At 42.9% G+C, this 27,899-nt stretch overlaps 1 protein-coding gene across 1 annotated transcript in view; it reads left to right on the top strand.

Annotated features, from left to right (window-relative positions):
• The window catches only part of RH36 (RNA helicase 36), a 68,329-nt gene extending 40,704 nt beyond the window's left edge, over positions 1-27,625 (top strand). Inside the window, exons 4-6 of the mRNA XM_087693847.1 lie at positions 26,861-26,942; positions 27,196-27,294; positions 27,397-27,625. Coding sequence (XP_087549973.1) covers positions 26,861-26,942; positions 27,196-27,294; positions 27,397-27,552 — 337 coding nt within the window. The 3' untranslated portion in view covers positions 27,553-27,625. The remainder of the gene's footprint in view (positions 1-26,860; positions 26,943-27,195; positions 27,295-27,396) is intronic.
• The last annotated feature ends 274 nt before the right edge of the window (positions 27,626-27,899 follow it).

Genomic DNA, 27,899 nt, shown 5'->3' on the forward strand with positions numbered 1-27,899 from the left:
TCTTGCTCCTGCTTCTCTGTCCAGCATTTGCATTTTTCTTTTCAGCCCTGCCTCTAACATTATAAGTTGAGTTGCTGCCTTCTCCACTAGATTTACGTCTAATTTCTTCATTCAAGATGGAACCCCTCACACCATCCTATGTGAGATTGGGGTTATTGCTGAGAGAAACAACCAAAGTCTCCCAAGAGTCAAGCAATGTCATGATCAAAAAGATCGCCCTCAACTTATCATCAAAATCTAAACTTGCATCCTTGAGCTGATTTAAAATGCCAGTAAATGCACTCAAGTGCTCAGCTGTAGGCTTGGACTCATCCAGCCGCATATTCACCAACTTGCGCATTAAATGCACCTGATTAACAGGTGTGGTGATCTCATAGGTAGTCTTCAACTTCTCCCATATTGCATGCCACAACCCTTTTATTGACTTTGGCCCAATCCGCCTCAGACATTTGTACGGGTTTATCCATTTGCAAGGCATCCTCACAATCCTTTAAGAACAGTATGCCCTGCATACGATCTTTCCAAAGATGAAAGACCTGACCATCAAATCGCTTGATTTCCATCAAACTTTTAATGTCAGAACTGGAAGAAGTTGCAGCCATTTTTCACAAGTACAAGTGTAAAAAACACTGAACTGCAAGAGCACAAGCTAAATCAGTAAATACACTGCTGTTCTTGCATAACCAACAATAATCCTCTGCTGTTTTGACATAAACCAGCCACTGCACGGGCAAATAATGCAGAAATTTATCAAATTTTCCTCCGGATCTCCTGTCGGTGTGGCTGTGGGGTCCGAAACCCACGGATCCTCGTGCGGCGTCGGGTACGCTGGTCCTCAGCCTACTGTAGTGTGAGCCCGGAGGTCTGGCTGGAGGCTGGTACAGTAGCTCTCACTATGTCTGTCTGAAAGAACTGTGTAATAGTCGTCTGGGTGGGCCCCTCTCTGATTGGGACCCGCTGTGTGCTCTGCTCTCTGATGTGCCATGCCTCTCCCAGAAAACGGCCAAATGATCTTTGATCCATATCAGTCATACATCCCTGAAGCGAGCTGCTCAATGTGTATCTAGATCTCAACTCTGAGTATGCCGGGCATCTAAGAACAATGCCAAGAAATTTTACTTGGATGAGCAAAATTCCAACAAATTTTGAAAAATCCCCAAATTAATTGAGGTCAATGCGCACAATGTCTGCAATTTCTGACACAGATGTCACTGTCAAGCATAAACAACATCAAATTTGGGAAAAGCCCCAAATTTTCAGGTTTAAATTTGACCAAATCTGAGAATTGTGCTTGCGCGCGCGAACTCCCGTCAGTGGCAAAAGGGTTGCTTGCAGTAAACCTTCGAGAAATTTAAAAAATTTCTAGAAGAAAAAATGTGTTGAATCACCCCGTCACCAGCCGTTGACTGTCACGCTGCCCGTCAGATGCCACGCACCCTGCGTGAGCTGTCGCCTGCAGTCGTTGACCTGCGCCTGATGCCACGTAGCCTGTCCAGCCTGCGCCTGATGAAAAAACGACCTGTCCTGGCTGCTCGTGACCTGTTTGACTGTCGCCTGATCAAAAAACGACCTGTCCTGGCTGCTCGCGACCTGTTTGATTGTCGCCTGATCAAAAAACGACCTGTCCTGGCTGCTCGTGACCTGTTTGACTGTCGCCTGATCAAAAAACGATCTGTCCTGCCTGCCAGGTCAAAAACGACCTGTCCCTGCCTGCTAGGTCAAAAACGACCTGTCCTGTCTGCCAGGTCAAAAACGGCCTGTCGCCTGTCTATTAGGCTGTCGCTTGCACAAAACGTGACCTGCAACATTGTCGCCTGACTGTCCAGCACATACACGTGCCTGGAAACAGTGACGACCTGACCTGTATGAGTGACGACTTACTGATTTCTCGCAAGCGAAGAGCTGGTGTTGTCTCACACGGACTTCGAGGAGCGCGAGCACCTTAACCTCAGCTCTGATACCAGTTGTTGGAGCGCGCGGGTAGCGGAAGCGTGAAGATTTGCAGCAGAGGAAGTGAACATGTGAGTGAGAGTGAGAGTAAGAGTGACGAACAGATTTGGGTGTACCAACAATGTGTTGGTACACAAAGAATAAAATGTATTTATACTTAGGGCCCGTAAGGGTGCATTCACATGTACAACATAACAATACACGTGTAAAATACACGGAGATGAATAAAGGACCTTTACATCCCAACAGCTTTTGCACAAACCAAGCTTTCATCATAACACTCCATGTAAGATAGTCAGGTCCGTGTAACTTATTGTCTGTAGAAGTGCATGGAGGAGCCATTTGGCAAGGAGAAGAAGAGAAGATAGAAGATAGAGGGTATACGGAGAGGAAATGTAGATATACAAACAACAAAGACTTCACAAAATGAGAGTTCACATGCAATGTAACCAATTCGATAAAAAACAAAGCCTAATTGCTGCAAAATGAAGAAAAACTAGTAAAAACTGCCAAAAACAGCAAAAATAGCTTGAACAAGCAATCTTCTACCCATGGTTAGGGGCAGAAAGCCAAAAACGCAAGCTGGTAGAGCATTAAATGTAGCAAACTGATGATTGCAGGCTTAAATCCAGGTGTAGGCTGAAAACATAGGTTGCTGGTCTGAAAAACGCAGGCCTGATTAGTGGGGGGAAGAAAAACCTGTAATCAACGGAAAAATTGAAGTAGGAACTGAGATCTTGCAATTTGATACCATGTCAGAAGTGGAGCAGCAATTGGAAGCATAGACAAGTGCTGAAGTAAATTGCTGAACACAAGACAGAAGAGAAAGAAAACAAAAGAACACTACAAAGAAAGAGAACTCAGAGATGTGCTTGAGAAATGGAATCCATGTACCAACACAAGAATGACACATACAACAGTGAGTCACTGGCTGCATGGATACTAGCATTGGGTCCTCTCTGCAATAGGAAGACCACTTGAAGAATGATGATAATCGAATGAGAGGAGGAGGAGCCATTGAATAAATAGGTCCAATGTATTCCAAATATAACAGCTAGTTGGCCAGTAATATTTGCCTAAATAATCACTAATATGACCATTATAGAACGCCTAAAATACCTAGTAATATCAAGCATAGCCCAGACTCACACATGAGTTGCCTAGGTTGCTAATAGATGAATGTTGAATACAATGATGTGGACTATAAGTTCCTGCACGTAGCCATGTGTTAGTGAGGGCACCAAATTAAGATGAGATGATGGTAGCACCAAGTCTGAGAGTGTTTGGGAGCCAAAGTGTGTTGAAATCTGCAAGAAGTGATCAACCAAGTGTGGGTTGTGACTATATATAGCCAAACTCCTCTAAAATTGGTTGATTGCTTAAAAGACTTCTAAATTTGATAGACGTGCTGAAATAGGTGATATGACAGCAATAAATGCTGTCCAATTTCACATAAAAAATGGGAAAGTAATGAAAAAATATCCAAGACAATCGTGGAGCATGTGGACATTGTCAAGGGGTGGAATCCTATTGACAGACATAGGAGATGCACTAGAAATGTGTTTGAAATGGAGGAAATGCATAGAAATGCACATTAAACTGTTAGAACTTCAATGTCTTTGCTAGAGTTTGACAAGAGCTTACAACCAAGAGATGACAGACTAACATGGCTAAATAGGGCAGGCTAACAACTATCTCGAAGGTTTGGAAGATGACTTTTTCTTCTTGTCCTTGTCACCAGGTGGTGATACTTTTTACAGTTGCTTTTCGTATTTACTTATATAAATATTTTATTTTTCTTTTCTTTTGTTGCTGTTGCTTCTTACCCCCAGAGTTCTCTTGGAATAAGCCGAGATCTTTGCATGGCCAGAAGAGGCAGCCATTGAGATAAATTGGACTAATAGTTTGCTTGAGCCTGAGGACCAGTTCCATATTGAATGGGCATTGAAGAATAGAATGCCAGTGGTTTGGGATTGTGTGCTTAGCCATTGGAGATGGTGCAAGAGAATGAGCTTGGCCAAGACAGAAGATGCACATGTGAGAATGCTCACGGAATAAAAGTCACCGTAACTGAGCCACATTACACTTTTTGATGTGGTCACAATGATAAAAGTTGCTCAGAACAACTTGAGGAATGCAAGGGTCACCATCCCTAAAATTTAGGGAGTTACTATTTTCGGACCCCAGAATTTGTTGGTGTCATTATCTTCGTTTTTGCACGAGGATTAATTCTCTGGTCTGTGTCGAGGTCAAATTTTGTACCGATTATGGAGAATTTTAGATCAGAAGGTTTAAATGGGAAAATTGTTACATGTATGCCATGTGGCACAAATTCCCAAAAAAGAGAGAGAGCATTAAAAAAAAACGTAATAGACATAAGGGGCAGATGGGAGAATGAAGTTTTGAGGAGCTGAGGGTAGATTGTTGCAAGAAAATCAGCCACGGAGAGTACTTCTATGTCTCTGACACAAGTACAGAGGTAGAGCTTGCTCCCTCTGATAAACTCTCTCTCTATTCTTAGAGGAAGTGCTTCGCATGATGGGCTGATTCGATCGAAGGTACAATTCTATGTTTTCTCTGAAATTTTGCACATGAATCATTGAGTATTGGTTACAGAAAATGTAGGACATGCCGAACAGTAAGAATAGTGAATTTAGAGATTTACAGATTGTAATTCTGCACAGTGAATTTAGAGATCTGCAGATTGTAATTATGCACACGAATCATTGAGTTTTGGTTACATGCTAAACAATAAGAACAGTGAATTCTACACATGCTAGATAGTAAGAACAGTGAATTCAAGACATGTTGGACAGTAAGAACAATGAATTCAGAGATCTGCAGATTGGAATTCTGCACAGGAATCATTGAGTTTTGGTCACAGAAAATGCTTTTCCAAAAGGGATGTTGATTTGGACATGCTGTACTATTCTTATGCAGTTGGGATTTACTTAGAAGAGATGAAAACCAACTGTTCATAGGTTATGTATTTTGAAACATTATCATTTTTGTAATTTTTCATCTTTTAATTGATAAAGAAATATCGAGAGGGGTGCCAGTCTTCAGGGCCAATCTGGTGTTGAGCGAGGGAGTGAGGTCTCTGCTTATGTGTGTGTAAAGACCAGGTGTTAATTGAAGGAACTACCGCTTTATGTGAGTCATAGACCGGTTTCATGGTTGCATCCTCGGGATTTGAATTCTTTTTTATAAGAATTTATGCTAGGACAGTTTTGGGTGAAAAGGCCATACACACTTTACAGAGATTACAAGACTAGAGAGATGGCAGACATGGATAAAGGCAAAAGAAAACTCCCTCATGAAGAAGAGAGTTCTTCTTCTGCCCGTAGACACCGAAGAGAGAGTATTGGTCTACATGTGTCAACACCTTGTAGAACCGACATTGAACCACAGGATGAGGAGGAAGAATAGGAGGACTTGTTTATGGCACAGCTCCTTAGTATGGTTGGCTCTTTCGAACAGCTTGTAAAGAATCCTTGGATGCAAAAATTTTTGAAGTCACATAATGAGGATTCTCAGGCTGAGTCATCACATTATACCATGGAGCGCTAAAAAAGGCAAACTTCTAATGTGCGTGAGCATGTGGAAAAGACACCAAACATGGAGACAGGTCCAGTGCAACAAGAAGCACGAGCACAGGACCAGGGAGTGAATGGTCAAGGCAGTAATGCACAAGTTGCACAACAGACTATTCCTCCTCAGTTTGCTATCTATCTTGGTTACTTTGGTGGTGGGTCAGTTTTTCAAGCAATGGATGGATTACCCACTGGTTATCAGGGATACTTGCCTAGAGGGCCACCAGGAATGATGCCTATTGAGGTAGTGAATCCACTTTATGCTAATATTGGTCTATAGTCCGGTTATCAGACTTTGCAGAGTCCTTATTTGATGCATGGAGTACAAAATGCAGCCGCTGGTTTTTCTTAGCCTAGTGGACATATGGCAGCTAAGACAGGTGAAATGAATGCTGATAATGCGTGTAAGGGACTCCCCTTTTTACAGCCAGCTGTCTATGACAACCTGACTTTGCAGAGTCCTTATTTGATGCCTGGAGTACAAAATGCAGCCGCTCGTTTTTTTCAGCCTGGTGGACATATGGCATCTAAGACAGGTGAAATGAATGCTGATAATACGCGTAAGGGACTTCTCTTTTTAGAGTCACCTGTCTATGACAACCTGACATCAAAAAGTGCAAAGCTTAAAGACTATAAAGAGGGTGGTCAGACAATAAAGTTTGAAACCTTCAGTGGTATGCAAGATAAGCTGAAAGCTTTGACATTTATACAGTAGTTTGATGCAGCTTACACAGGAGGGAATTTTACTGAGACTTCTAAGTTGCGGAAGGCTGCAACTTTTTTGAAAGGTAATGCTTTGCAGTGGTGGAACATATTGTTGATGCAAGGATATGCACCTGCCACTTGGGTCTATTTTTAACAGTTGTTTGCAGCCTCATGGTTAACTAACACGTTTGAAGTAGATGTCATGACTGCATGGCATAAATTGGACGCGGCAAATTGTACGGATTTAGAAGAGTATAATAAGAAATTTTGGGAAGCACTTTTGCCCGTGAGTTCTTATAGGACAGTGCCCTTGTCTGAACAAATTGAAAAGTACTATTGGGGCTTGCCCGAAGCCATCAGGGGTTATTGTACCAAGACTAGGGTTACAATTTAAGAATTCTCAGTTTAAGCAGGATCCTGGAAAGAATAAGAAACAATTTCTAGAAAAGACCAGCTTTACAAAGAAGTTTTTTTGGAAGAAAACATTTTAGCAGCAACCTCAGGCTTCTTTTAAACAGGGTAAAGGATAGAAGAGGCCACTTTTTGGCAAATCATTTGAAGAAAGAAAGGCTTTAATGATGGCTGGTAAGTGCTTTATATGTGAACAGAAAGGCCATATTGCTTCTAAGTTGCCACAGCAATCTTCTAAAGATGCGGAGGATAAAGATGCGCAAGGTAAAAGGAAGCCCAGCATTGGCTTAGTGCCTGATATGGTGGGAAATCAATCAACTGATGATGCTACAAAATTGTGTAGAGCTTGGGGAAAGATCAGAGATTCCACAATGCTTATTTTCTTTGATCTTGGAGCTCGTGGAAACTTTATCTTACTGGCATTAGCAGCTAAGTTGGGTATATGTCCCGAGGAAATGGGACCAATTGGACAGGCTAATTTGGCATGCTCAAGAGATATTGAACCTGTCACCCCCATTCTTGGCAAACTTCATATGCAGATTTAGAGCTATGTGGACATAGAGGAGTTCCATATTATGCCTTTAAAGCGTTGTGATGTTCTATTTGGTATCCCATGGTGCCACAGAAAGCACACTATCTTGGATACTTACAATAGAATGAATACTCTTGTACATAGGGGCAAGACTCATGTGTTAGATGTGAAGCTTAAAGGAGAGTTTGTCCCAATTGTTTCTGCTTATGTAATGAAAAATCATATTTCTGCGTACTTGGTTTTTGCAAAGCAAGTTAATGAAGTTGACAGTAATGTGTCTGTACTAGATGAAAGTAGAAGGGCTTTCTTGGATAAATTCAGTGACTATTTCTCAGATTCGTTACCGAGAGAGTTACCCCTTGAGAGGCCTGAAGATCATACCATAGATCTTATTCCAGGGACTAGTCCGCCCAATAGGCCACTGTACAGGGTCAATGCGGTGCAGCAGAAAGAGATTATGACACGGGTTAATGAGCTTTTAGAGAAGGGACTAATTCAACCCAGTAGTTCTCTGTTTTGTTCACTTGTGTTATTAGTTTAGAAAAGGACGGCTCTTTGCGAATGTGTATTGACTACAAAGTCTTGAATAAGAACACAATTAAGAATAGGTTTCTGATTCCGAGGATAGATGATATTCTTGATCGACTATGGGGTGCAATAATGTTTAGCAGCATAGATTTGAAAAGTGGGTACTATCAAATCAGAATCAAGCCAGAGGATATCCATAAGACTGCTTTTAGAATGACATTTGGTCTCTATGAATTTTTAGTCATGCCATTTGGATTGACCAATGCTCTGTTATGTTTACTAGGATGATGGATAGAATTTTCCGCCCTTATCAAAGTTTCGTTGGCACATTCTTTGATGATATGATTATCTTTTGAAAGAATGAAGAGGAGCATAGAAAACACCTAGTTGCAGCCTTTAATGAGCTTAAGTGTAACAGATTGCTCATTAATAGTAAGAAGAGTGAATTCTTCTCGGAAGAGATTCACTTCCTTGGGCACATAGTTTCTAAAGACGGTGTGAAGATGGATGTTGCAAAGATAGAAGCAATTGTCTCTTGGCCAGACTTGAAAACTGTTCATGATGTGCGCAATTTTCTTGGCCTATGCTCTTACTAAAGAAGATTTGTAAGACACTTTGCAGAGATTGCTTCTCCTTTACATGCGCTTGAAAAGAAGGATGTCAAATGATAATGGACTGACAAAGAGAAATCAACATTTAGATGTTGGAAGGGAAAAATGACTACAGATCCAATACTTATTTTGCCAGATTTGTCTAAGCCATTCGCAGTGCAGTGTGATGCATGTGGAAACAACATTGGTGCTGTATTAATGTGGAATGGTCGAGTTGTGGCATACGAGAGTAGAGTACTTTCTGTCATTGAAAGGACTTACCAAATTTATGAGAAAGAATTATTGATTGTGATCCATGCACTCTCTAGTTGGAAGCACTATTTGCTTGGTGCTGATTTTATAGTGCAAACGGATCATCAAACACTTAGATACTTTTTCACACAGGCTAAATTGTCAGAGAAATACATGCATTGGGCAAATTTTCTATCTATGTTTCATTTTCAAATAGTGCATGTGGAAGGCAAGAAGAATGTAGTTGCAAATGCTTTATCTCGCAAACCACAGGTGTGAGCTGTTTCAATTCCTTATCACCATGAGTTGGATAATATGAAAGAGTAGTATGCTGATGATGAAGATTTCTTTGAAATCTATGATTAGTTGATCAATGCCCAATATCATGATCATTATGTGTTCAAAGAAGGCTTTATCATGATGCATGGAAGACTATGTGTTACAAAACAGTTAAGGCTAAAAGTTTTATTGGAAAATCATGCTCCAACGTATGCAGGACATCATGGTATTGTTGCTACAGTCAAAGCGGTAGAGACTTTGTTCTATTAGCCAGCCTTGAGATCTAATGTTGATGCATATGTCAGATCTTGCCTTGTATGCCGAAATGTCAAATTTGATAGACAGAAGACACTAGGGTTATTGCAACTACTGTCTATTCCTGAAAGGCCATGGGAAAGTATTGCCATGGATTTCATTTTTGATCTTCCAAGAACTTCTTCAGGGAATGATGGAATTTGGACTATCATTTGCAGATTTAGCAAACATGCACATTTCCTTCCTGTAAGGAAAAAGATCAAGTCAGACACATGGTAAAGATATTTATGCAAAATATCTTCGAGTACCATGGAATGCCACGGTCAATTGTGAGTGATAGAGACCCAAGAATGACTAGCTTGTTTTGGAAAGCATTGTTTGAAAACATGGACACTATGTTGAAATTTTCATTTTCTTTTCATCCACAAACTGATGGATAGTCTGAAGAAGCAAAGTCGACTGTTTTAGATCTACCGAAGTGTTATGTTTCAGATCATAAGACTTCTTGGGAACGCTACTTGCCATTGCTCGAGTATGCATACAATAATACAATGCATCATCAACTGGCAAAGCACCTTTTGAGATTGTGGAATGTGGAAAGAAATTGCCTCCCATTTTGCAGACAAAAGATAACATCTTTGAAGTAGATCGTTATGTAAAAGATTAGGAAGAAGCATATGAAAAGGTCAAGTATGCCCTAGAAAAGTCACAAGCTAAATAGAAAAGAGATGTTGATAGTCATCGTCGGGAGCTCCTTTCAAAAAGGATGAGTGGGTCTTATTGCGTTTTGAAAAGGCACGTTTGAGAAAACAGAATGGCAAGGAACGTTTGTTTCCAAAGCTGAGTATGCGTTACTATGGCTCTTCTCAAGTCTTAGAGAAGATCAATGACGTAGCATATAGTTTCAAATTGCCAGAGAATTGGAAAATTCATAATGCATTTCATGTGAGTCTATTGAGGCCTTTTATTGGTGAAGTGTTAGAAGATATGGTTCAAGGGGAATAGCTTGAAGTAAAGGAATTATATGAGATTCTAGTTCGAGCAGAACTTGGCACATAAGGATACGAAAGTGAAAGGTAGAGTTATAAAAAGATTTTTGGTGAAGTTCAAGAACTATTCATCAATGGATGCCAAATGGATGGAAGAGGTTGAATTGGCAGATTCGCCTTAGTTATTGCAACTTTACCGAGAAGCTTTCTTACTAGAATCTACAGTGACTTAGAATACTTTCTGAAGCAATGTACATTCTCTATTGTACAGTTGAATACTGTATCTCATTGAATAATGCACAATGTATGGTTTACATTTAGCATTTACATGTGTATCATTGAATGAATCTCAGTGCTTTGAAGTTGTATTTGTTACACTTCAATTGAATGAATATGCATATTGTGACATTAATAGTTCGTGCATACGTGCTATCGCCTTGTGTTGCATCTGGAAACATGTATATTAGAAAGGCTCCTAGTAATCATAGTTGGATACAGGATGTAATCCTCCATCTATGTGAGACTTGAACTTGCAATGACACAAATGGTAGTGGGGAAACTCATACCATTGCCCTGTGTCATCTGTTAGCAAGTGATACATGCGATGGCACTAATAACATGGAGAATCTTGTTATGGCCCTGTGTCATCCATTAGCATGTGTGGCATGCAATCGATGTGGCTTGCTTCTTTCAAGAGGAGAGTATGCCACCAGGTGGTGATACTCTTTACAGTTGCTTTTGTTATTTACTTATATAAATATTTTATTTTTCTTTTCTTTTATTGATGTTGCTTCTTACCCTGAGAGTTCTCTTGGAATAAGCCAGGATCTTTGCATGGCTAGAAGAGGCAGCCATTGGGACAAATTGGAGTAATGGTTTGTGTGAGCCTTAGGACCGGTTTCATATTGAATGGGCACTGAAGAATAGAATGCTAGTGGTTTGGGACGTTGTGCTTAGCCACTGGAGATGGTGCATGACAATTAGCTTGGTCACTATCCCTAAAATTTAGGGAGTTACTATTTTTGGACCCCATAATCTGTTCACGTCATTATCTTCGTTTTTGCACGAGGATTAATTCTCTGGTCTGTGCTGAGGCCAAATTTTGCACCGATTATGGAGAATTTTAGATCAGAAGGTGTAAATGGGAAAATTGTTACATGCATGCCATGTGGCATAAATTCCCAAAAGAGAGAGAGAGAGAGAGAGAGAGAGAGAGAGAGAGAGCATTAAAAAAAAACGTAATAGGCATAAGGGGCAGATGAGAGAATGAAGTTTTGAGGAGTTGAGGGCAGATTGCTTTTGCGCCATAAGATGTTCACGTCATTATCTTCGTTTTTGCACGAGTATTAATTCTCTGGTCTGTGCCGAGGCCAAATTTTGCACCGATTATGGAGAATTTTAGATCAGAAGGTGTAAACGGAAAAATTGTTACATGCATGCCATGTGGCATAAATTCCCGAGAGAGAGAGAGAGAGAGAGAGAGAGAGAGAGAGAGAGAGAGAGAGAGCATTAAAAAAAAACGTAATAGGCATAAGGGGCAGATGGGAGAATGAAGTTTCGAGGAGCTGAGGGCAGATTACTGCAAGAAAATCAGCCATGGAGAGTACTTCCACGTCTTTGACTCAAGTACGGAGGTAGAGCTTGCTCCCTCTGATCAACTCTCTCTCTATTCTTAGAGGAAATGCTTCTTATGATGGGCTGATTCCATCGAAGGTGCAATTCTATGTTTTCTTTGAAATTTTGTACATGAATCATTTAGTATTGGTCACAGAAAATGTAGGACATGCTGGATAGGAAGAACAGTGAATTCAGAGATCTGCAGACTGTAATTGTGCACACAAATCATTGAGTTTTGGTCACATGTTGAACAATAAGAACAGTGAATTCTGCACATGCTGGATAATAAGAACAATGAATTCAGGACATGCTGGACAATAAGAACAATGTGCTGGACAGTAAGAACAGTGAATTTAGGACATGCTGGATAGGAAGAACAGTGAATTCAGAGATCTGTAGACTGCAATTCTGCACAGGAATCGGAACATGCTAGACAGGAAGAACAGTGAATTCAGAGATCTGCAGATTGCAATTCCGCATAGGAATCATTGAGTTTTGGTCACAGAAAATGCTTTTCTAAAAGGGATGTCGATCTGGACATGCTGTACTGTTCTTATGCAGCTGGGATTTACTCAAAAGAGATGAAAACCAATTGTTCACAAGTTATATATTTTGGAACATTATCATTTTTGTAAATTTCCATCTTTTAATTGATAAAGAAATATCGAGAGGGGTGTCGGTCTCTGGGGCCAATTTGGTGTTGAGCGAGGGAGTAAGGTCTCTGCTTGTGTGTGTGTGTGTGTAAAGACCAAGTGTTAATTGAAGGAACTACCGCTTTATGTGAGTCATAGACCGGTTTCAGCCCTTGTTGTCCTTCCTTCTTTGAAGTATTCAAAAATCGGGTGAATAGAGTATCCTTTGCCAATTTAACAAAGAGATTTGGTGCTGTATTCATTTGATTCTTGAACTGGTCATCAAATTCCTTCACTTATGTTGTCAGTCCCATTATGCCTTGAAGGCCTTGCATCTTGCCCTACAACAACATTTTCAGATTGCTGTCCATGGTTCGAGCCTTGATCAAGATCAAACATTGCATTTCCTTTTTTCCCATGTGAGTGTCCATACTGAGAGGCATTATCATTGCTTGATTCCATCTTACTATATGAAGACATATTGCTGTAATTTCTTAGTTGAGACAAAAAATCAGCACTGACACAAAGATTTGGCTTGTAATGGAGTGCCCTAGGTCCACCACATCAAGGGATTGAGTAGTATCTTGGCAATGGAACCTTGAAACTAGCCTTCCTTTTCAGATAGGGTGGTAATTCCTTGATCAAGCACTTAATTACAACAATAAGCAAATTAACATAAATAAAAAATACACACTTTACCTTAATAATCTTGGACAATAGACATTGAAACCAGCCTTCATCTTCGGATAGTGGTAAAAGCTAATCAAGCACTTAATTACAACAATTAATAACTGAGCATAAAGTGAAATGTACACACTATCTTAACAATCTGGGACAATAGACAACCGGTTGGTCCCAAAATTGGCACCCCTTTCGGTATTTGTTTAACTTTGATCGGTAATGGACAATGTACATTGACATTCCACAATCTACTTTGCTAATCCAAAAGCTCTTTATTGTACATATAATCTGCAAGCAAATCGGGTCAATTGGCCCTTGATTTTCATCCAAGACTTGTACAAATGGAACCACCAATTGGCCAAACGCTACCCCGGTTTACAATGGATGGGTTGACATGTGAAATCCCTTTTAATTTCACGAATTGTAGGCGCTGATTTCAATGTATGATGCTTTCTCCTGTTGGTACGAGTCCTAAGGTAATTGTTAATTTTTATAGAAATTTAGGGTTTATAACAAAAATTCTCTTGCTGTCCACCAAACCTGGCTAAGATTTGTTGAGAATGGTTGAGAAGTGTTGAGATCTTTTGAGAAATTATTGAAGAAGGTGAGAGAAAGCCAAGATGAGAGAGAAATCTAAATTTCTTTGCTAGAAAACCCCAAAATCTACCTATTGCATGCTCTAGCTTGCATTTAATGTAGTCACCTACTACTACCACACACCTTCTAAATGCTGTCACTTGATCAACAATGCTGTTGCCAGCCCTTAGAAGGTATCTCCTTGTTGTTCCTTGCTTTTTGAGGCCCCCAGATGACCGTCTTTTGCAGCAAATTGGTGTTCTCTGATTAGAAAACAAACCAACAGCTGTCTCTATCTCTGTCTTTGTCTTTGTCTCTGTCTCTGTCTCTTTCGTTCCCCCTCCTCCTCGAGGCTATAAACTAATTGAATGGTTAAGACCTAGCTCCCAAAAACGTTCAGTTTGCATGGGCATTTTTGCCAAGTGGCAGCTTTCGAAATTCATTTTTCAACATTATCCAGGAGTCGTCTAATGCCGTTGGTTCGGTTAATTTTTAGGATTAAGTAACCTTCAAAATTAATTTCAGTTCTTTTGACATTTTCCAAAATTGAATTTGTCCATCCATAACTAAATCGACTGGGCCATTTGCAACCTGGAGTGGTTCTCAACCTCTGTTGACTCTCAGATTGCATTAATTAATTAATTAATACTAGTTCCTAGTGTCACCATTGACACTTATTGGCTAAACAATTGTCCTAGGGTCAAAATTGATACCAATCGACTCTCAAAGCGCAGTTGGCATAACTTATCACAACTTTTGCCTTTGACACCCATTGCATCCTCGGGGTCCTTGACCTATTACCTTGAAATGGTAATTGGCATGTGTGTTACATATGCTAAACCACCTTTTGCACATTTGATTAATAACTTAATCAAATGTTATCGACAAGATTAAAGCATATCAAAATTTCAGGTCTTCGTGACATAGTAGACACCTTATTGGCCCCCAAAAACTAGCTCCCCTTTCATTCAATTCTTTAACTTTAATTACCAATGGATTGATTATGAGCCGAGATTTCACCATCTCCTTGGCTGATCCAAAAGCGCCTCATTGGTCCAACAATCAGTAAACAAATTGGGCAATTTGCCCCTTCAATTTCACCAAGGACTTTGCTCTAATTGGACTTCAAGTAGGCAAATGTTGCCTCAAATTTACAATGGATAGTTGGGCATCTAAAACCAATATCGCAAATTGTAGGTGTTGGTCTCAATGTACAATGCCTTCTACTCATGGCATGAGTCTCTAGGTGGTTGCTAAACCCTAATTTTTGTAGAAATTTAGGGTTTAGAGCAGAATTTTCTCTGCTATTTTCCAAATGTGGTTAAGATTTGCTCCAATTGGTTGAGATAAGTTGAGTTCTCTTGAGAATGGATTGGAGAAGGTGAGTGTAACCAGCCTTCCTCCTCGGATAGGGTAGTAAATATTTGATTACAACATAATTACAGCAGTAAACAATTAATGTAAATCTGAAAATACAAATTTACCTACTGATCTTGGGCAATGCACACCCGATTGGCGCCCCTTTCGGTATTTCTTTAGCTTTATTGAAGAAAAATTCATTTACAATGGGATTCTCCCAATCCCCTTTCCAATCCAAACTCCCCTGGCTGTCCAAAGTGACCCGCAAGTCTTCAATCAGATTTGCCCCTTGATTCGGGCACTTAATTGGCCTTCACCCACTTTAGAGACGATGGAAATGCCCCAAAGTCATTGGCTGGCTAGTCCTCTACTTGAATTTAGCTGAAATTCACCTTGAGCCTTGTTGAATCCAAGTCTTGGAGCTTTCAATTTTTGGCATGCTTCCCACGGTTGTTTCTAAACGGTAATTTTTGTTGTAAATTAGGGTTTATAACAGAGAAATTTGCAATTTCTCAGTCTTCAACAAATGTTGAGATCTTCGGAGTAAGGTTGTGAAATGCCTGGGAGACGAGAGAGAAAGTTATAGAGAGAGAATTCAGAGTTTTGTCATGAAGAATGATTGAAAATCAGTGAAATGCAGCCATCGCTGCCATGCCACAATAGCTTGTAGATGCAAAGAACTGAAGAAAATCAGTCATTTACTGTTGCTGCCATGCCTCAATAGCTTGTAGATGCTGTCACCTACTGTTGATTGGTCTTCTCTTGCCCTTGGTTGCCTTAGAAGGTCCCCCAATGGCTGCAAATCAGACCAACAGCATTTCCTCCCTCTCTCTTGCCCGCTGAATACACTAAAAATGCCTCTCTCTAGCCTCTAGAGACGTTTTTCAGTCTTGCATGGGCATTTTTGACAAGTAGTAGCCTTTGCAAATGGTTTTTCCAGCATTAGCCATAATTAAATATTAATTTTCAGTGTTCAAATAGTAAAAATTAATCTAATAAATATTTTAGTGCCCTAAAAAATGATTTGATTGGCCAATAATGGAATTGGGTAGGAAACTTCCATTCTCGAGTGTCTTTGCGCCATCTTTGACTATGAGATTGGTGTTAGGTACCATTAAACGCGACTTCTCTAATTTCACCAACTGACTCTTATGGCCAAATGAATGACCTAGGCCAACAATTGGCACCGGATACCGCCAATTACCTATGCAACATAACTTATAGCAACTTTTTCCTTGACGTTTCATGATTTCCTCGAGTCCCAGGCTCGTAAATTTACTCTGACCCCAATTGCACCTCATATGTGCAACATTTACTTAATCATGTGATTAAAAGTTAATCCATATGTTAAGTGAGGTTTCAAAAGTACATGTCCTCATGACAATGAGAGATAGCCAAGATGAGAGAAAAATTTGATTTTCTTTGAGAGAAAACCCTAGAATATTTTTGTTTCTTGCTCCAGTATTGCATTCGATGCAATCACCTATTTGTTGTTTCCATGCTTAAAAAATGATTAGTAGCCTCTAGAGACGTTTTTTAGTCTTGCATGGGCATTTTTGACAAGTGGTAGCCTTCCCAAATGGTTTTTCCAGCATTAGCCATAATTAAATATTAATTTTCATTCTTTAAATAGTGAAAATTAATCTAATAAATATTTCGGTTTGAAAAATGATCTGATTGGCCAATAATTGAACTGGCTAGGCAACTTCCATTCCCGAGTGTCTTTGCGCCACCTTTGACTATCAGATTGGCGTTAGGTACCATTAAACGCTACTTCTCTAGTGTCACCAACTGACTCTTATGGCCGAATGAATGACCTAGGCCAACAACTGGCACCGGATATCACTAAGTACCTATGCAACATAACTTATAGCAACTTTTGCCTTGCCGTCTTGTGATTTTCTGGAGTCCCAGGCTCTTAAATTTACTCTGACCCCTATTGCACCTCATATGTGCAACATTTACTTAATCATGTGATTAAAAGTTAATCCACATGTTAAGTGAGGTTTCAAAAGTACATGTCCTCATGACAATGAGAGATAGCCAAGATGAGAGGAAAATCTGATTTTCTTTGAGAGAAAACCCTAGAATATGTTTGTTTCTTGCTCTAGCATTGCATTCGATGCAATCACCTATTTGTTGTTTCCATGCTTAAAAAATGATTAGTAGCCTTCTCTCTCTCTCTCTCTCTCTCTCTCTCTCTCTCTCTCTCTCTTTCCTCCACCAATTGAAAACTATACGAATCGCTAAGACCCAGACCCCAGAAACGTCTCTCAGTTTGCATGGGCATTTTTGCCAATTGGTAGCCTTCTAAATCAAATTTGAAGTCATTAAATTAATTTTCAGAAATAAATAATTTTAAAAATTGATTACAATCCTTTTGACCTTGCCAAAAATTAAATGTACCAACCTATAATTAAACCAAGCCATTTGCAACCTAGAGTGGTTCCCAATCTCTATTGACCCATAGACTGTTAGTAATAACTTACTTAATATTAGTCCCTAGTATCACCACTGACACTTTTTGACCAAACAATTGTCCTAGGGTTAAAATTGACACCGTGATCATCAAAACCCAATTGGCATAACTTATCACAACTTTTACATTTGACACCCATTGCATCCTTGGGATTCTTGGCATGTTCCCATGAAATAATTGATGTGTGCATCACATGTTGTAAACAACCTTGTACATTTGATTAGTAACTTAATCAAATATTCTTGGCAAGGTTAAAGCATCTCAAAATTTCACATCTGCGCGACAAATGATAGATTGACATGACTAAATAGGCAGGCTAACATGCCTCTTAGATCTTGGGAGTGTCACATCTATCATACTTACCATGTGAGTGCGCTGCGAAAGAGGAAATACGAACACGGAGGGAGAGAGAGAGAGAAAGCAGAAAATAGGGAAGAGAAATCTGCACTGACTGAAATGAATGCTGAATACACTGAAATGGACTGATCAGTCCTTGCACGCAGCCCACAGCGTCAGTGAGGGCACCAGATCAGGTTGATGATGATGGCAGCACCACCACGGGGGAGAAGGAGTGTCGGAGTATGCAAGAAGACAAGTGATCAAGTGGGGAGGGGGGCTGCCCATAAATAGGAGTTTTGCAGATTGGAAGATGTCTTCTCATCAGTTTACAGGCTTTGATGACTCAGATGACGAGCTTTTGTCTCGACACTCATCTCAACGGAGGCGTGATTTTTATCACGAGGACCGTCGTCCGGAGTCTATTCCTCTTTCCCGTCCCCCTTCTATTCATGTATCTCGGCGATCCCCTTTCAGTGAGCCGAAGATGCAGCCTTTGGTATCCCCTGTACAGGTACCCGTACTTCCGCAGCTGCCGAAAGAGGACCGGTTGGATGGTTCCAACTTTTCTCTATGGTCCTGCAAGGTGGAGTGTATCTTGGACTCCTTCGATCTTTGGGAGCTTGTTTCTGTTCCTATTCCCCGGCCTAAGGTGGATCCCGCAGATGGGACATCGATGGATCGTGCAGCCTTATGGGATCGGCTCAATTCTAGAGCCTGATCTTTCCTCTTTCTGAGTTTGCAGGATTCTGTCCTTGTTCATGTTCACAGGTTGAAGACTGCAGCAGACGTGTGGAGAAAGCTCGCGTCTCTCTATCAACAAAAGACGTTTGCCCACCGCATATCTCTCGAAAAGAAGTTGCGGATGCTCGCTATTGATGATAGTCCTTCCATGAAGGACCACATCAACAGATTACAGGATGTGAGGGATGAGCTTGCATCCCTCGGTCGGACGATATCTTCTGAAGACATGGCTATGATTCTCTTGACTCAGCTGCCATCGCCTCGGTTTGATGTCTTTTACACCAGCCTTCTTACATCGAGGACCCGTGAGAAGCTTCTATGGGAGGAGCTATCCCCGCTTGTTTTGGAGCATGACGAGCGACTCAGAGAGGTCAGTGCTAGTGGATCCGACTCCACTAGAGCCGTTGTTGCAGGTTCGGGAGGACAAAAGAAGAAGAAGAAGAAGTCAAAGGCTAAGAAGAAGGACCTTAGGCCGGGGAATAGGAACAGAAACAAGCTCCCAAAGATCGAAGGAGTCCAAGATACACTCCACCTTGCAGGACCATAGAGAAAAGTTGGAGCCATCCAACCGGTCCTCTTTGGGTAGCTGAGGAAGTACGGGTACCTGTATAGGGGATACCAAAGGCTGCATCTTCGGCTCACTGAAAGGGGATCGCCGAGATACATGAATAGAAGGGGGACGGGAAAGAGGAATAGACTCCGGACGACGGTCCTCGTGATAAAAATCACGCCTCCGTTGAGATGAGTGTCGAGACAAAAGCTCGTCATCTGAGTCATCAAAGCCTGTAAACTGATGAGAAGACATCTTCCAATCTGCAAAACTCCTATTTATAGGCAGCCCCCCTCCCCACTTGATCACTTGTCTTCTTGCAGATTCGGACACTCCTTCTCCCCCGTGGTGGTGCTGCCATCATCATCAGCCTGATCTGGTGCCCTCACTGACGCTGTGGGCTACGTGCAGGGACTGATCAGTCCATTTCAGTGTATTCAGCATTCATTTCAGTCAGTGCAGATTTCTCTTCCTTATTTTTTCTGCTTTCTCTCTCTCTTCCTCCGTGTTCGTATTCCCTCTTCCGCAGCGCGCACTCACATGGTATCAGCGCCGAAGGAGAATACACGGAGCTGAGATTTACGCGGGAAAACACCCACAAATTTGTGTTTGCTGGTCAAGACGTCTCCAACAGCTGAGGCGTCACCTTCTGCACCATCTTCTTAATCAAGGCGGCCTGTTTTGGTGTCACATCTTTGCGTTTGCTGCTGGCGTCATCCCCAACAGCCAAGGCGGCCCTTCCAAGAGCTCCCAAATATTTGCATTTGCTGCTGGCGCCTTCTCCAGTGGCTGCCACGTCATCAACAACCTCTTCCTGCTTGCGTTTTCAGCCAGGTGGCCTCCCCAACAGCTGGGCGACATCTTCCTTCTTGGCGTTTTGAGGCAGGAGGCTGTTTTTCTGTGGTGATTGCATCGTTAGCACTTGCGTTTGACATCATCCTTGCGTTCTGTGCAAGGCGGCCAGCTCAGGAGCTTCTGGTGTTTGTGTTTCGGCACCGGCAACCTTCTTTTGTTGTGTTTTGGTGTTTGCAGATATCGAAGATGTCTTCTCATAAGTTTACGGGCGTTGATGACTCAGATGACGAGCTTTTGTCTCGACACTCATCTAAACGGAGGCGTGATTTTTATCACGAGGACCGTCGTCTGGAGTCTATTCCTCTTTCCCGTGCCCCTTCTATTCATGTATCTCGGTGAGCCCCTTCCAGTGGGCCGACGATGCAGCCTTTGGTACCCCCTGTACAGGTACCCGTACTTCCTCAGCTGCCCAAAGAGGACCGGTTGGATGGCTCTAACTTTTCTCTATGGTCCTGCAAGCTGGAGTGTATCTTGGACTCCTTCGATCTTTGGGAGCTTGTTTCTGTTCCTATTCCCCGGCCTAAGGTGGATCCCGCAGATGGGACATCGATGGATCGTGCAGCCTTATGGGATCGGCTCAATTCTAGAGCCTGATCTTTCCTCTTTCTGAGTTTGCAGGATTCTGTCCTTGTTCATGTTCACAGGTTGAAGACTGCAGCGGATGTGTGGAGAAAGCTCGCGTCTCTCTATCAACAGAAGACGTTTGCCCACCGGATATCTCTCGAAAAGAAGTTGCGGATGCTCGCTATTGATGATAGTCCTTCCATGAAGGACCACATCAACAGATTACAGGATGTGAGGGATGAGTTTGCATCCCTCGGTCGGACGATATCTTCTGAAGACATGGCTATGATTCTCTTGACTCAGCTGCCATCGCCTCGGTTTGATGTCTTCTACACCAACCTTCTTACATCGAGGACTCGTGAGAAGCTTCTATGGGAGGAGCTCTCCCTGCTTGTCTTGGAGCATGACGAGCGAATCAGAGAGGTCAGTGCTAGTGGATCCGACTCCACTAGAGCCTTTGTTGCAGGTTCGGGAGGACAGAAAGAAGAAGTCAAAGGCTAAGAAGAAGGACAATTCTTCAGGCTCTGACACAGATTCAAAGAGCCCGAAGTGCCCACACTGTGGGAAAGGGACACATCCAGAGGAGAAATGTTGGAAGCAGTACCCTCACCTTCGTCCGGGAGCGAAGGGTGGATCTACATCGGAGCCTTCTTCTACCTCTACACTAGCTGTTATCCATGAGTCAGTGTTCCTTCATATCCATGCTTTGGAGGAGCATCCTTCTTCCGTGGCTGCAGTGTCTTCTGCGCAGCCTTGGTTAGTGGACAGTGGTGCTTCGAGTCATATGACTCACCGAGGTGATTTGTTACAGGTTCTCCGTCCATCAGAGGGTTGAGTCACTGTTGGTGACATTTTATCGGTGCCTATTAGTGGTGTTGGCACATTGCCTTTGTTTACCGACTGAACTTCGAGCTCCTTTTCACAGGCCCTACATGTTCCGGATTTGGGCCTTCCCCTGCTCTCAGTTTATGGCCTTACGAGGCTTGGCACACGAGTGATCTTCACCGAGCATGCCGTTGTTATTGAGGATTCTTTTACAGGAGCTGTCTTATCTACAGGTTTAGCAGGAGAGGGGGCTTTACAGGCTCCATTCCCTTTCTTTGATGCAGGGTCCTCCGCGGCAGTCTATTGCTACACCCGTTCTCGCTTGTGCACCTTCTATTCCACAGGTTCCTTCCCATCCCCCACATTCTCCTCCGGTGGTTCCCTCGTACCCCCCATCCCTTTTAGTGGGGGACGATCTCGGTGATGCGGCTGTGGATTTCTTGGCCCCTAGTGTTTTAGAGGGGGATTCCCAGGATCGTGAGGAGCTCCTTCAGCTCAGTCTACATCGACGGACTTCATCGACATTGGCATTCCTCTTGCCACCCCAGGATCTATTTCCTCTTCAGCTTTCAGCCACATCGAGGATCTGAGAGGGGGTGTTAGCAATCATGTTTGTCATGCCTTGTCATCTCCTGCCTGTGAGCCTCAGTCTGAGTCAGACGAGGACATTAGGAGCTCTGACATGTTTGTCATGCGTTATCATGGGGGAGGCTAGTCACTCTTGATTGGCTGTCTTAGGATGTGTATTTCTTTTTGGCCTCTTTTAGTGGGCAGCCACTGGCTGCCCGGCCACTTTTTGGTCACTGTATTGGGGCGGCTATTTTAGGGCATTTTTAGGGTGTGCGCCCATTTTAGGGTTAGGGTTAGGGTTTGTCCTTTGCCTATTTATAGGCAGCCCCCCTCCCCACTTGATCACTTGTCTTCTTGCATACTCCGACACTCCTTCTCCCCCGTGGTGGTGCTGCCATCATCATCAGCCTGATCTGGTGCCCTCACTGACGCTGTGGGCTGCGTGCAAGGACTGATCAGTCCATTTCAGTGTATTCAGCATTCATTTCAGTCAGTGCAGATTTCTCTTCCTTATTTTCTGCTTTCTCTCTCTCTCTCCCTCCGTGTTCGTAATCCCTCTTCCGCAGCGCACTCGGGCCATCTCCACCATGGTCCGATTCGCACGCTCCACCACACCATTCTCAGATGGTGTGTTCGGATGGGAATACTCCACCCAAATACCATGATCATTGCAAAACTGAGAGAAAAGGTGAGAAGTGAACTTGCCACCGTGATCAGCTCGAACGCCACGAACCTTGGAAGTTGTTTGGGTCTCCACAAACACCTGCCACTCACAGAAACAGGAGTACGCCTCGCTCTTGTACTCCAAGAAATAAGGCCACACATAACGACTAAAGTCGTCCACAATCAGCATCAAATACATGGGCTTCCCAAGGGAGGCCGTGCCCATAGGTCCGCAAAGGTCGGTGTGAACCAACTCAAGCGGAGAAGTAGCCCTCCTAGAAGCAACCAGAGGGCGAGGCTGTCTATGTTGCTTGCCCCTCATGCAGCTAGGGCACAAAGTGTGAAGAGGAGGGAAATCTGGAAGTCCCTCCACCATCTTCCTCTTAGAAGCCCGCCGAAGAGAATCGAGGTTCAAATGATCATACCGAGCATGCCAAAGCAGCCCAAGCTCATGGGAAGTCCTTGCAGCCAAGGCTGTGAGCGTATAAAGCCCACCCTCCTGTGTACCTGTCCAAAGAGCATCACATGTAGAAGCATCCTCCACTGTGATTGCATCCTGTGTAAAAATGACTCGGGTACCGAGCTGAGTAAGGCCATGCACAGATAATAGGTTAAAACCCAAATCAGGAACATAGAGAACTTTTGCGGAGGAAGACCGCCTGTCAGAAAACATAGGTAAAGTCCCCACGCCTCGAACAAGGACTATAGAATTGTCATCAATGGTGACTGTACCCCCTCTGGAAGGAAGATCCTGAAGCCAATCCTAGCGGAAGGTCATATGTGAAGATGCTTCTTTGTCGATGAGCCAAGGCTTCTCCAGTGTGGTAGAAGCTAGGGCTGTATCCTCCTCAACAAAGACATACACAAACGCAGATTCTGTTGTGGTTGGGGCCGCCTTCGAGTCCTTCTCCTTAGGCTTCAAATGGGGATACTTCTGCCAACACTTCTCCTCGGGATGAGTGCCCTTCCCACAATGGGGACATTTGGGCGTCTTCTCCTTCGCATCCTTCTTGTCCTCCTCCTTGTCCTTGGCCTTCTCCTTCTTTTGTTTCTTCTTCTTGCCGCCACCTGTGCCGGCCGTAAATGCCTTGGTGGAGCCACTGGCTCCCACCTCTTTGAGTCGCTCGTCATGCTCCAAGACAAGTGGGGAAAGCTCCTCCCATAGGAGTGTCTCACGGGTCCTCGAGGTGATGAGGCTGGTATAGAAGACATCATAACGGGGTGATGGCAGTTGAGTCAACAGAATCATCGCCATATCCTCAGACGATATCATACGACCAAGAGAGGCTAACTCGCCTCGCATATCCTCCATCTTCGTGATGTGCTCCTTCATGGAAGGAGAAGCATCAAGACTGAGCAACTTCTTCTCCAGGGAAATCTTGTGGGCAAACGTCTTGTGTTGGTACAAAGATGCAAGCTTCTTCCATACTTCCGCCGCGGTTTGTAACGTGTGAACATGTAGAAGAACGGAATCATGTAGACTCATAAAAAGAAAGAAACGGGCTCGAGAGTTGAGCCTATCCCATAAGGCTGCACCGTCCATAGAGGTGCCATCGGACGAATCCACGGGGGGACGGTCGATGGGTGAAGAAACAAGCTCCCAAAGGTCAAATGTATCTAGGATGCAAGCCACCCTGCACGACCAGAGGGAGTAGTTGGAACCATCCAACTTATCTTCCTTCGGAAAGGAAGGGAGAATCGACACCTGAATAGAGGGAATCAAGGAAGGCATCCGCACATCCGAAGCAGTCTTCACCGAAGATACCTTCGCGGTAGATGGAACCCTCTGAGATGCATGGACTGAAGAAGGACGTGTGCAAGGAGGTTCTTCCCGACGTCGAACCTCGTGATAATCCCGCCTCCGCTCAGAGGAATGATGAGAAAGAAGTTCATCCTCTGAGTCATCAAAGCCTGAAAACTGGTAAGACATCTTCCAATCTGCAAAATACCAAAGAAAGTTGTGCCGATGTCGAAATATGACCAGCAGTGTGGTCACCAACCACCAAGACGCAGGCTGAGAATGCCTACAAACACCTAGATCTGCAAAACGCAAAGATAACTGATGACGATCACCAGAAAAGTGACCACCAGCACCAGGAAACAGCCAGGAAAGGAGTTGCCAGCAGGAAATGTGCCGCCTGGAGTGGAAGCGACCAGCAGAACAGCAAAACGCAGGCTGTAGATGAGTCGCCCAGCAGGAGGGACAGTCTGGTGGAAAACGCAGGGTTGCTGGGTCGCTGGATGACGTGGCAGCCTCTGTAGACAGCGTGTACAGAAAACGCAGGCTAAAAAGCCTCCAGAAGAAGCCGCCTGGGCAGTTGCTGATCAGATGACAGCAGCAGTAAGGTATCTCTCTCCAGAGGGTCTGTCCTCCGTGCTCTCAATCAGGCGATGATACCATGTGAGAGTGCGCAACGGAAGAACACGAACACAGAGGAGAGGAGAGAGAAAGCAGGGAATGAAGGAAGAAAGTCTGCACTGACTGAGTTGAATGCTGAATACACTGAAATGGACAGAGCAGTCCCTGCACGCAGCCCGGAGTGTCAGTGAGGGCACCAGAACAGACTGGAAGCAATGGCAGCAAAGCAATGCTGGAGCGGGAGACGACAGAGGCAGTGCTGAACCTGCAGAATACAATGCTGGGAATGATTGGGGGGGCTGGTATATATAGCCCCAGGCCAGTAAACTGGCCGACCTGGCCAGATTTGGCCGACCAGCCAGATCTGGCCGACTTTGGCCAGATCTGGCCACCTGCCCAGAAAACTGGGCCGACTGCACAAAAACAGCCCAGTATGGGCTGTGTGTCTCCCGCAGGCTGAAGACGGATAAAAACATCCACTAAAGGACTGACAGAGCTCCTCTGTCTCCTGTCAAAGACTCTGACAGGATCTCACAACCAGGAGATGACAGACTGAGAATGATAAAAGAGCAGGCTAACAGCTTGTCATCTTTTGTCTGCGAGCCTTAGTTTGAGTCAAAGGAGGACATTAGGAGCTCTGACATATCTGTCACGTGTTTTGATAGAGGAGGCAGCTCTATTTGAGCATTTATGCATTTCCTTTAGTTGTCAGCTTCTTGTGTGCATTTCTAGGTTAGTTTTTGCATTTTCTGGTCTACCTCCACTTGCCGGTCCATACCAGTGGGGATTTTCTTGTGGCCATCACCTCTACGGGAGGAAGTATCACGGCTTGTCTTGCAGCATGACAATTGACTCGAAGAGGTCAGTATTAGTGGATCCGACTCCACTAAAGCCTTTGTTGTAGGTTTGGGAGGCGGGAACAGGAAGATGAAGTCAAAGGCAAAGAAGCAAGAAAGTTCTTCGGGCTCTTACTTAGATTCAGAGAAATGCTAGAAGAAGTACCCTCACCTTTGTTCGGGAGGGAAGGGTGGATCTCCATTGGAGTCTTCTACTACCTCTACCCTTGCTGTTACACGAGTCAGTGTTCCTTCATATCCATGCTTTGGAGGAGGAGCCTTCTTTAGTGGCTGCTGGCAGGCTTGGGAACCAAGCAAGGCTGATACTGAATCAGGTGCTGGCTTGCTCCTCCATGTGGTCCTTGTGTGCCACTACTTATGGCATTTGACCTTAACAAGTTAAAGAAAGGTTTTTACATAATCCTGGTTTCAGATAATAGTGTGTTAATGCAAGTGCTAAATCCTTGTAACTAAAGCTAGTAGTTTAACATTCTGCGTGTGCACGACTTACGGTCACGTGAGCTTCACAGGTGAAAGAAAGTTGAGAGGATTCACCAATAAATACTTGCTTAGAGAAACCACTGTTATAGAGGTGCAATGTCCTTTTAATAGTATGAGTTATCTTCACAATACTTCATAATTTCATTTATGCTGTCTACACGAGCCCACTACAGCAGCCTTTGTCTTTATTCTTCTTTGTAGCAGATATTAATGTATATAGTATATGTGCATTTTCTGTACTCTATTTATGCTTTTTCCTTTGAATAAATTAATTTGATGATTGAAGTTAAGATGCATGGTTGTTGAAAGGATCAAGAACCTCAGCTACCTATAGATAGTTCTTAAAACAAAATTTAGTTGGAGCAGGTTGGAAATATGATATTGGAAAATTATCCTCAAATCATTCTGTGCCTTGTGGATAATAAATCTGTTCATAATTGCTTTCCTTAGGTTCTGTTGTGTAGGTGTTCGTGCTATGCTTGTCTTTCAAGGAAATTCTTGTAGTCTGCTTAGTTGTGTCTATATTCACTCTATCTGGATGCTGGAGGACTGTTTAATTTCGTTTTCATATTCAAGTGTTGCAACCATTCAACTTTTCCAAATTTGAAGTTTAATGTATTCCTAAACAGGTTTGCTCGTGATTATGTTCATCGCGTGGGACGTACAGCACGTGCTGGCAGAGGCGGACTTGGAATCACACTAGTTACGCAGGTACTGTTGATGCCCATACATTTGATGTTGCAGAATGACACTAGTTTGTTATTTAGCGGAGGGTGCTTAATCTTGTCTGACTCTTCTCTGCCCTCTTTATGATATCTATTCTTGCTTGTGGCATGATAATTGTACTGTTAGTGGTGTTTACGCTAAAACAGCAATTGAGGATTGTAGTCAAAACCTGTGATAGGCTGTATATAGAGAAGGGTGTGTAATGGGCGAATCTAACATGTTTTTTTGCCTTCTACAGTATGATGTGGACCTTGTACATGAGATTGAATCGCTGATTGGAAAACAGCTGGTTGAGTATGAAGTAGAGGAGGACGAAGTGTTGAAGGGAATTACCAAGGTGAGAATGTGCTATGCAATGTTTCATCTTGTTCAGTCTTATTGGACTTCACTGTTTTTCCTTTAACAATGTACAAGCTACTCATGTCGAATTTGCTTGCAGGTTTTCAAGGCTAAACGAATTGCTTCTCAAAAGATGCAAGAGAGCGGTTTCGAAGATCTGATTAAGGACCGGAAAAGATTGAAACTAGAAGTTGCAAGGCGAAAGCGGCTTCTTAAAAAGAAAAAGAAGAAAAAACTGAGTCAAGCTGCAGTATAGTTAGATGCTGTGGGCAGCTCTCTTGAATTTTGTGTTATCTTGAAAATTTCAAATATAGAAGCTGCTTTGTAGATGTTATTGTTCGTGTTATCTTGAAAATTTCAAATATAGAAGCTGCTTTGTAGATGTTATTGTTCTGAGCATAAAAGTAATGTGCCAATAGTTTGTCTAATGCCTTTAGTTTTGCATTCCAGGAACTTTTAATGATTTAAGTGATGATTAATATTTTACAAATGATGAGTCCAAACTCTTCTAACTTTGTAGGATTCGAGGGCTCTTTCTGAATTTGTTGATCAGAATGGGTCTTTTCATTTCACTCCATCAAGATGGGGTCGGATGTATTAAAA

Source organism: Lygodium microphyllum, chromosome 15, assembly GCF_053477565.2.
Source record: "Lygodium microphyllum isolate KBCC chromosome 15, Lygodium_microphyllum_v1.1.10, whole genome shotgun sequence".
Classification (NCBI taxonomy): Eukaryota; Viridiplantae; Streptophyta; class Polypodiopsida; order Schizaeales; family Lygodiaceae; genus Lygodium; species Lygodium microphyllum.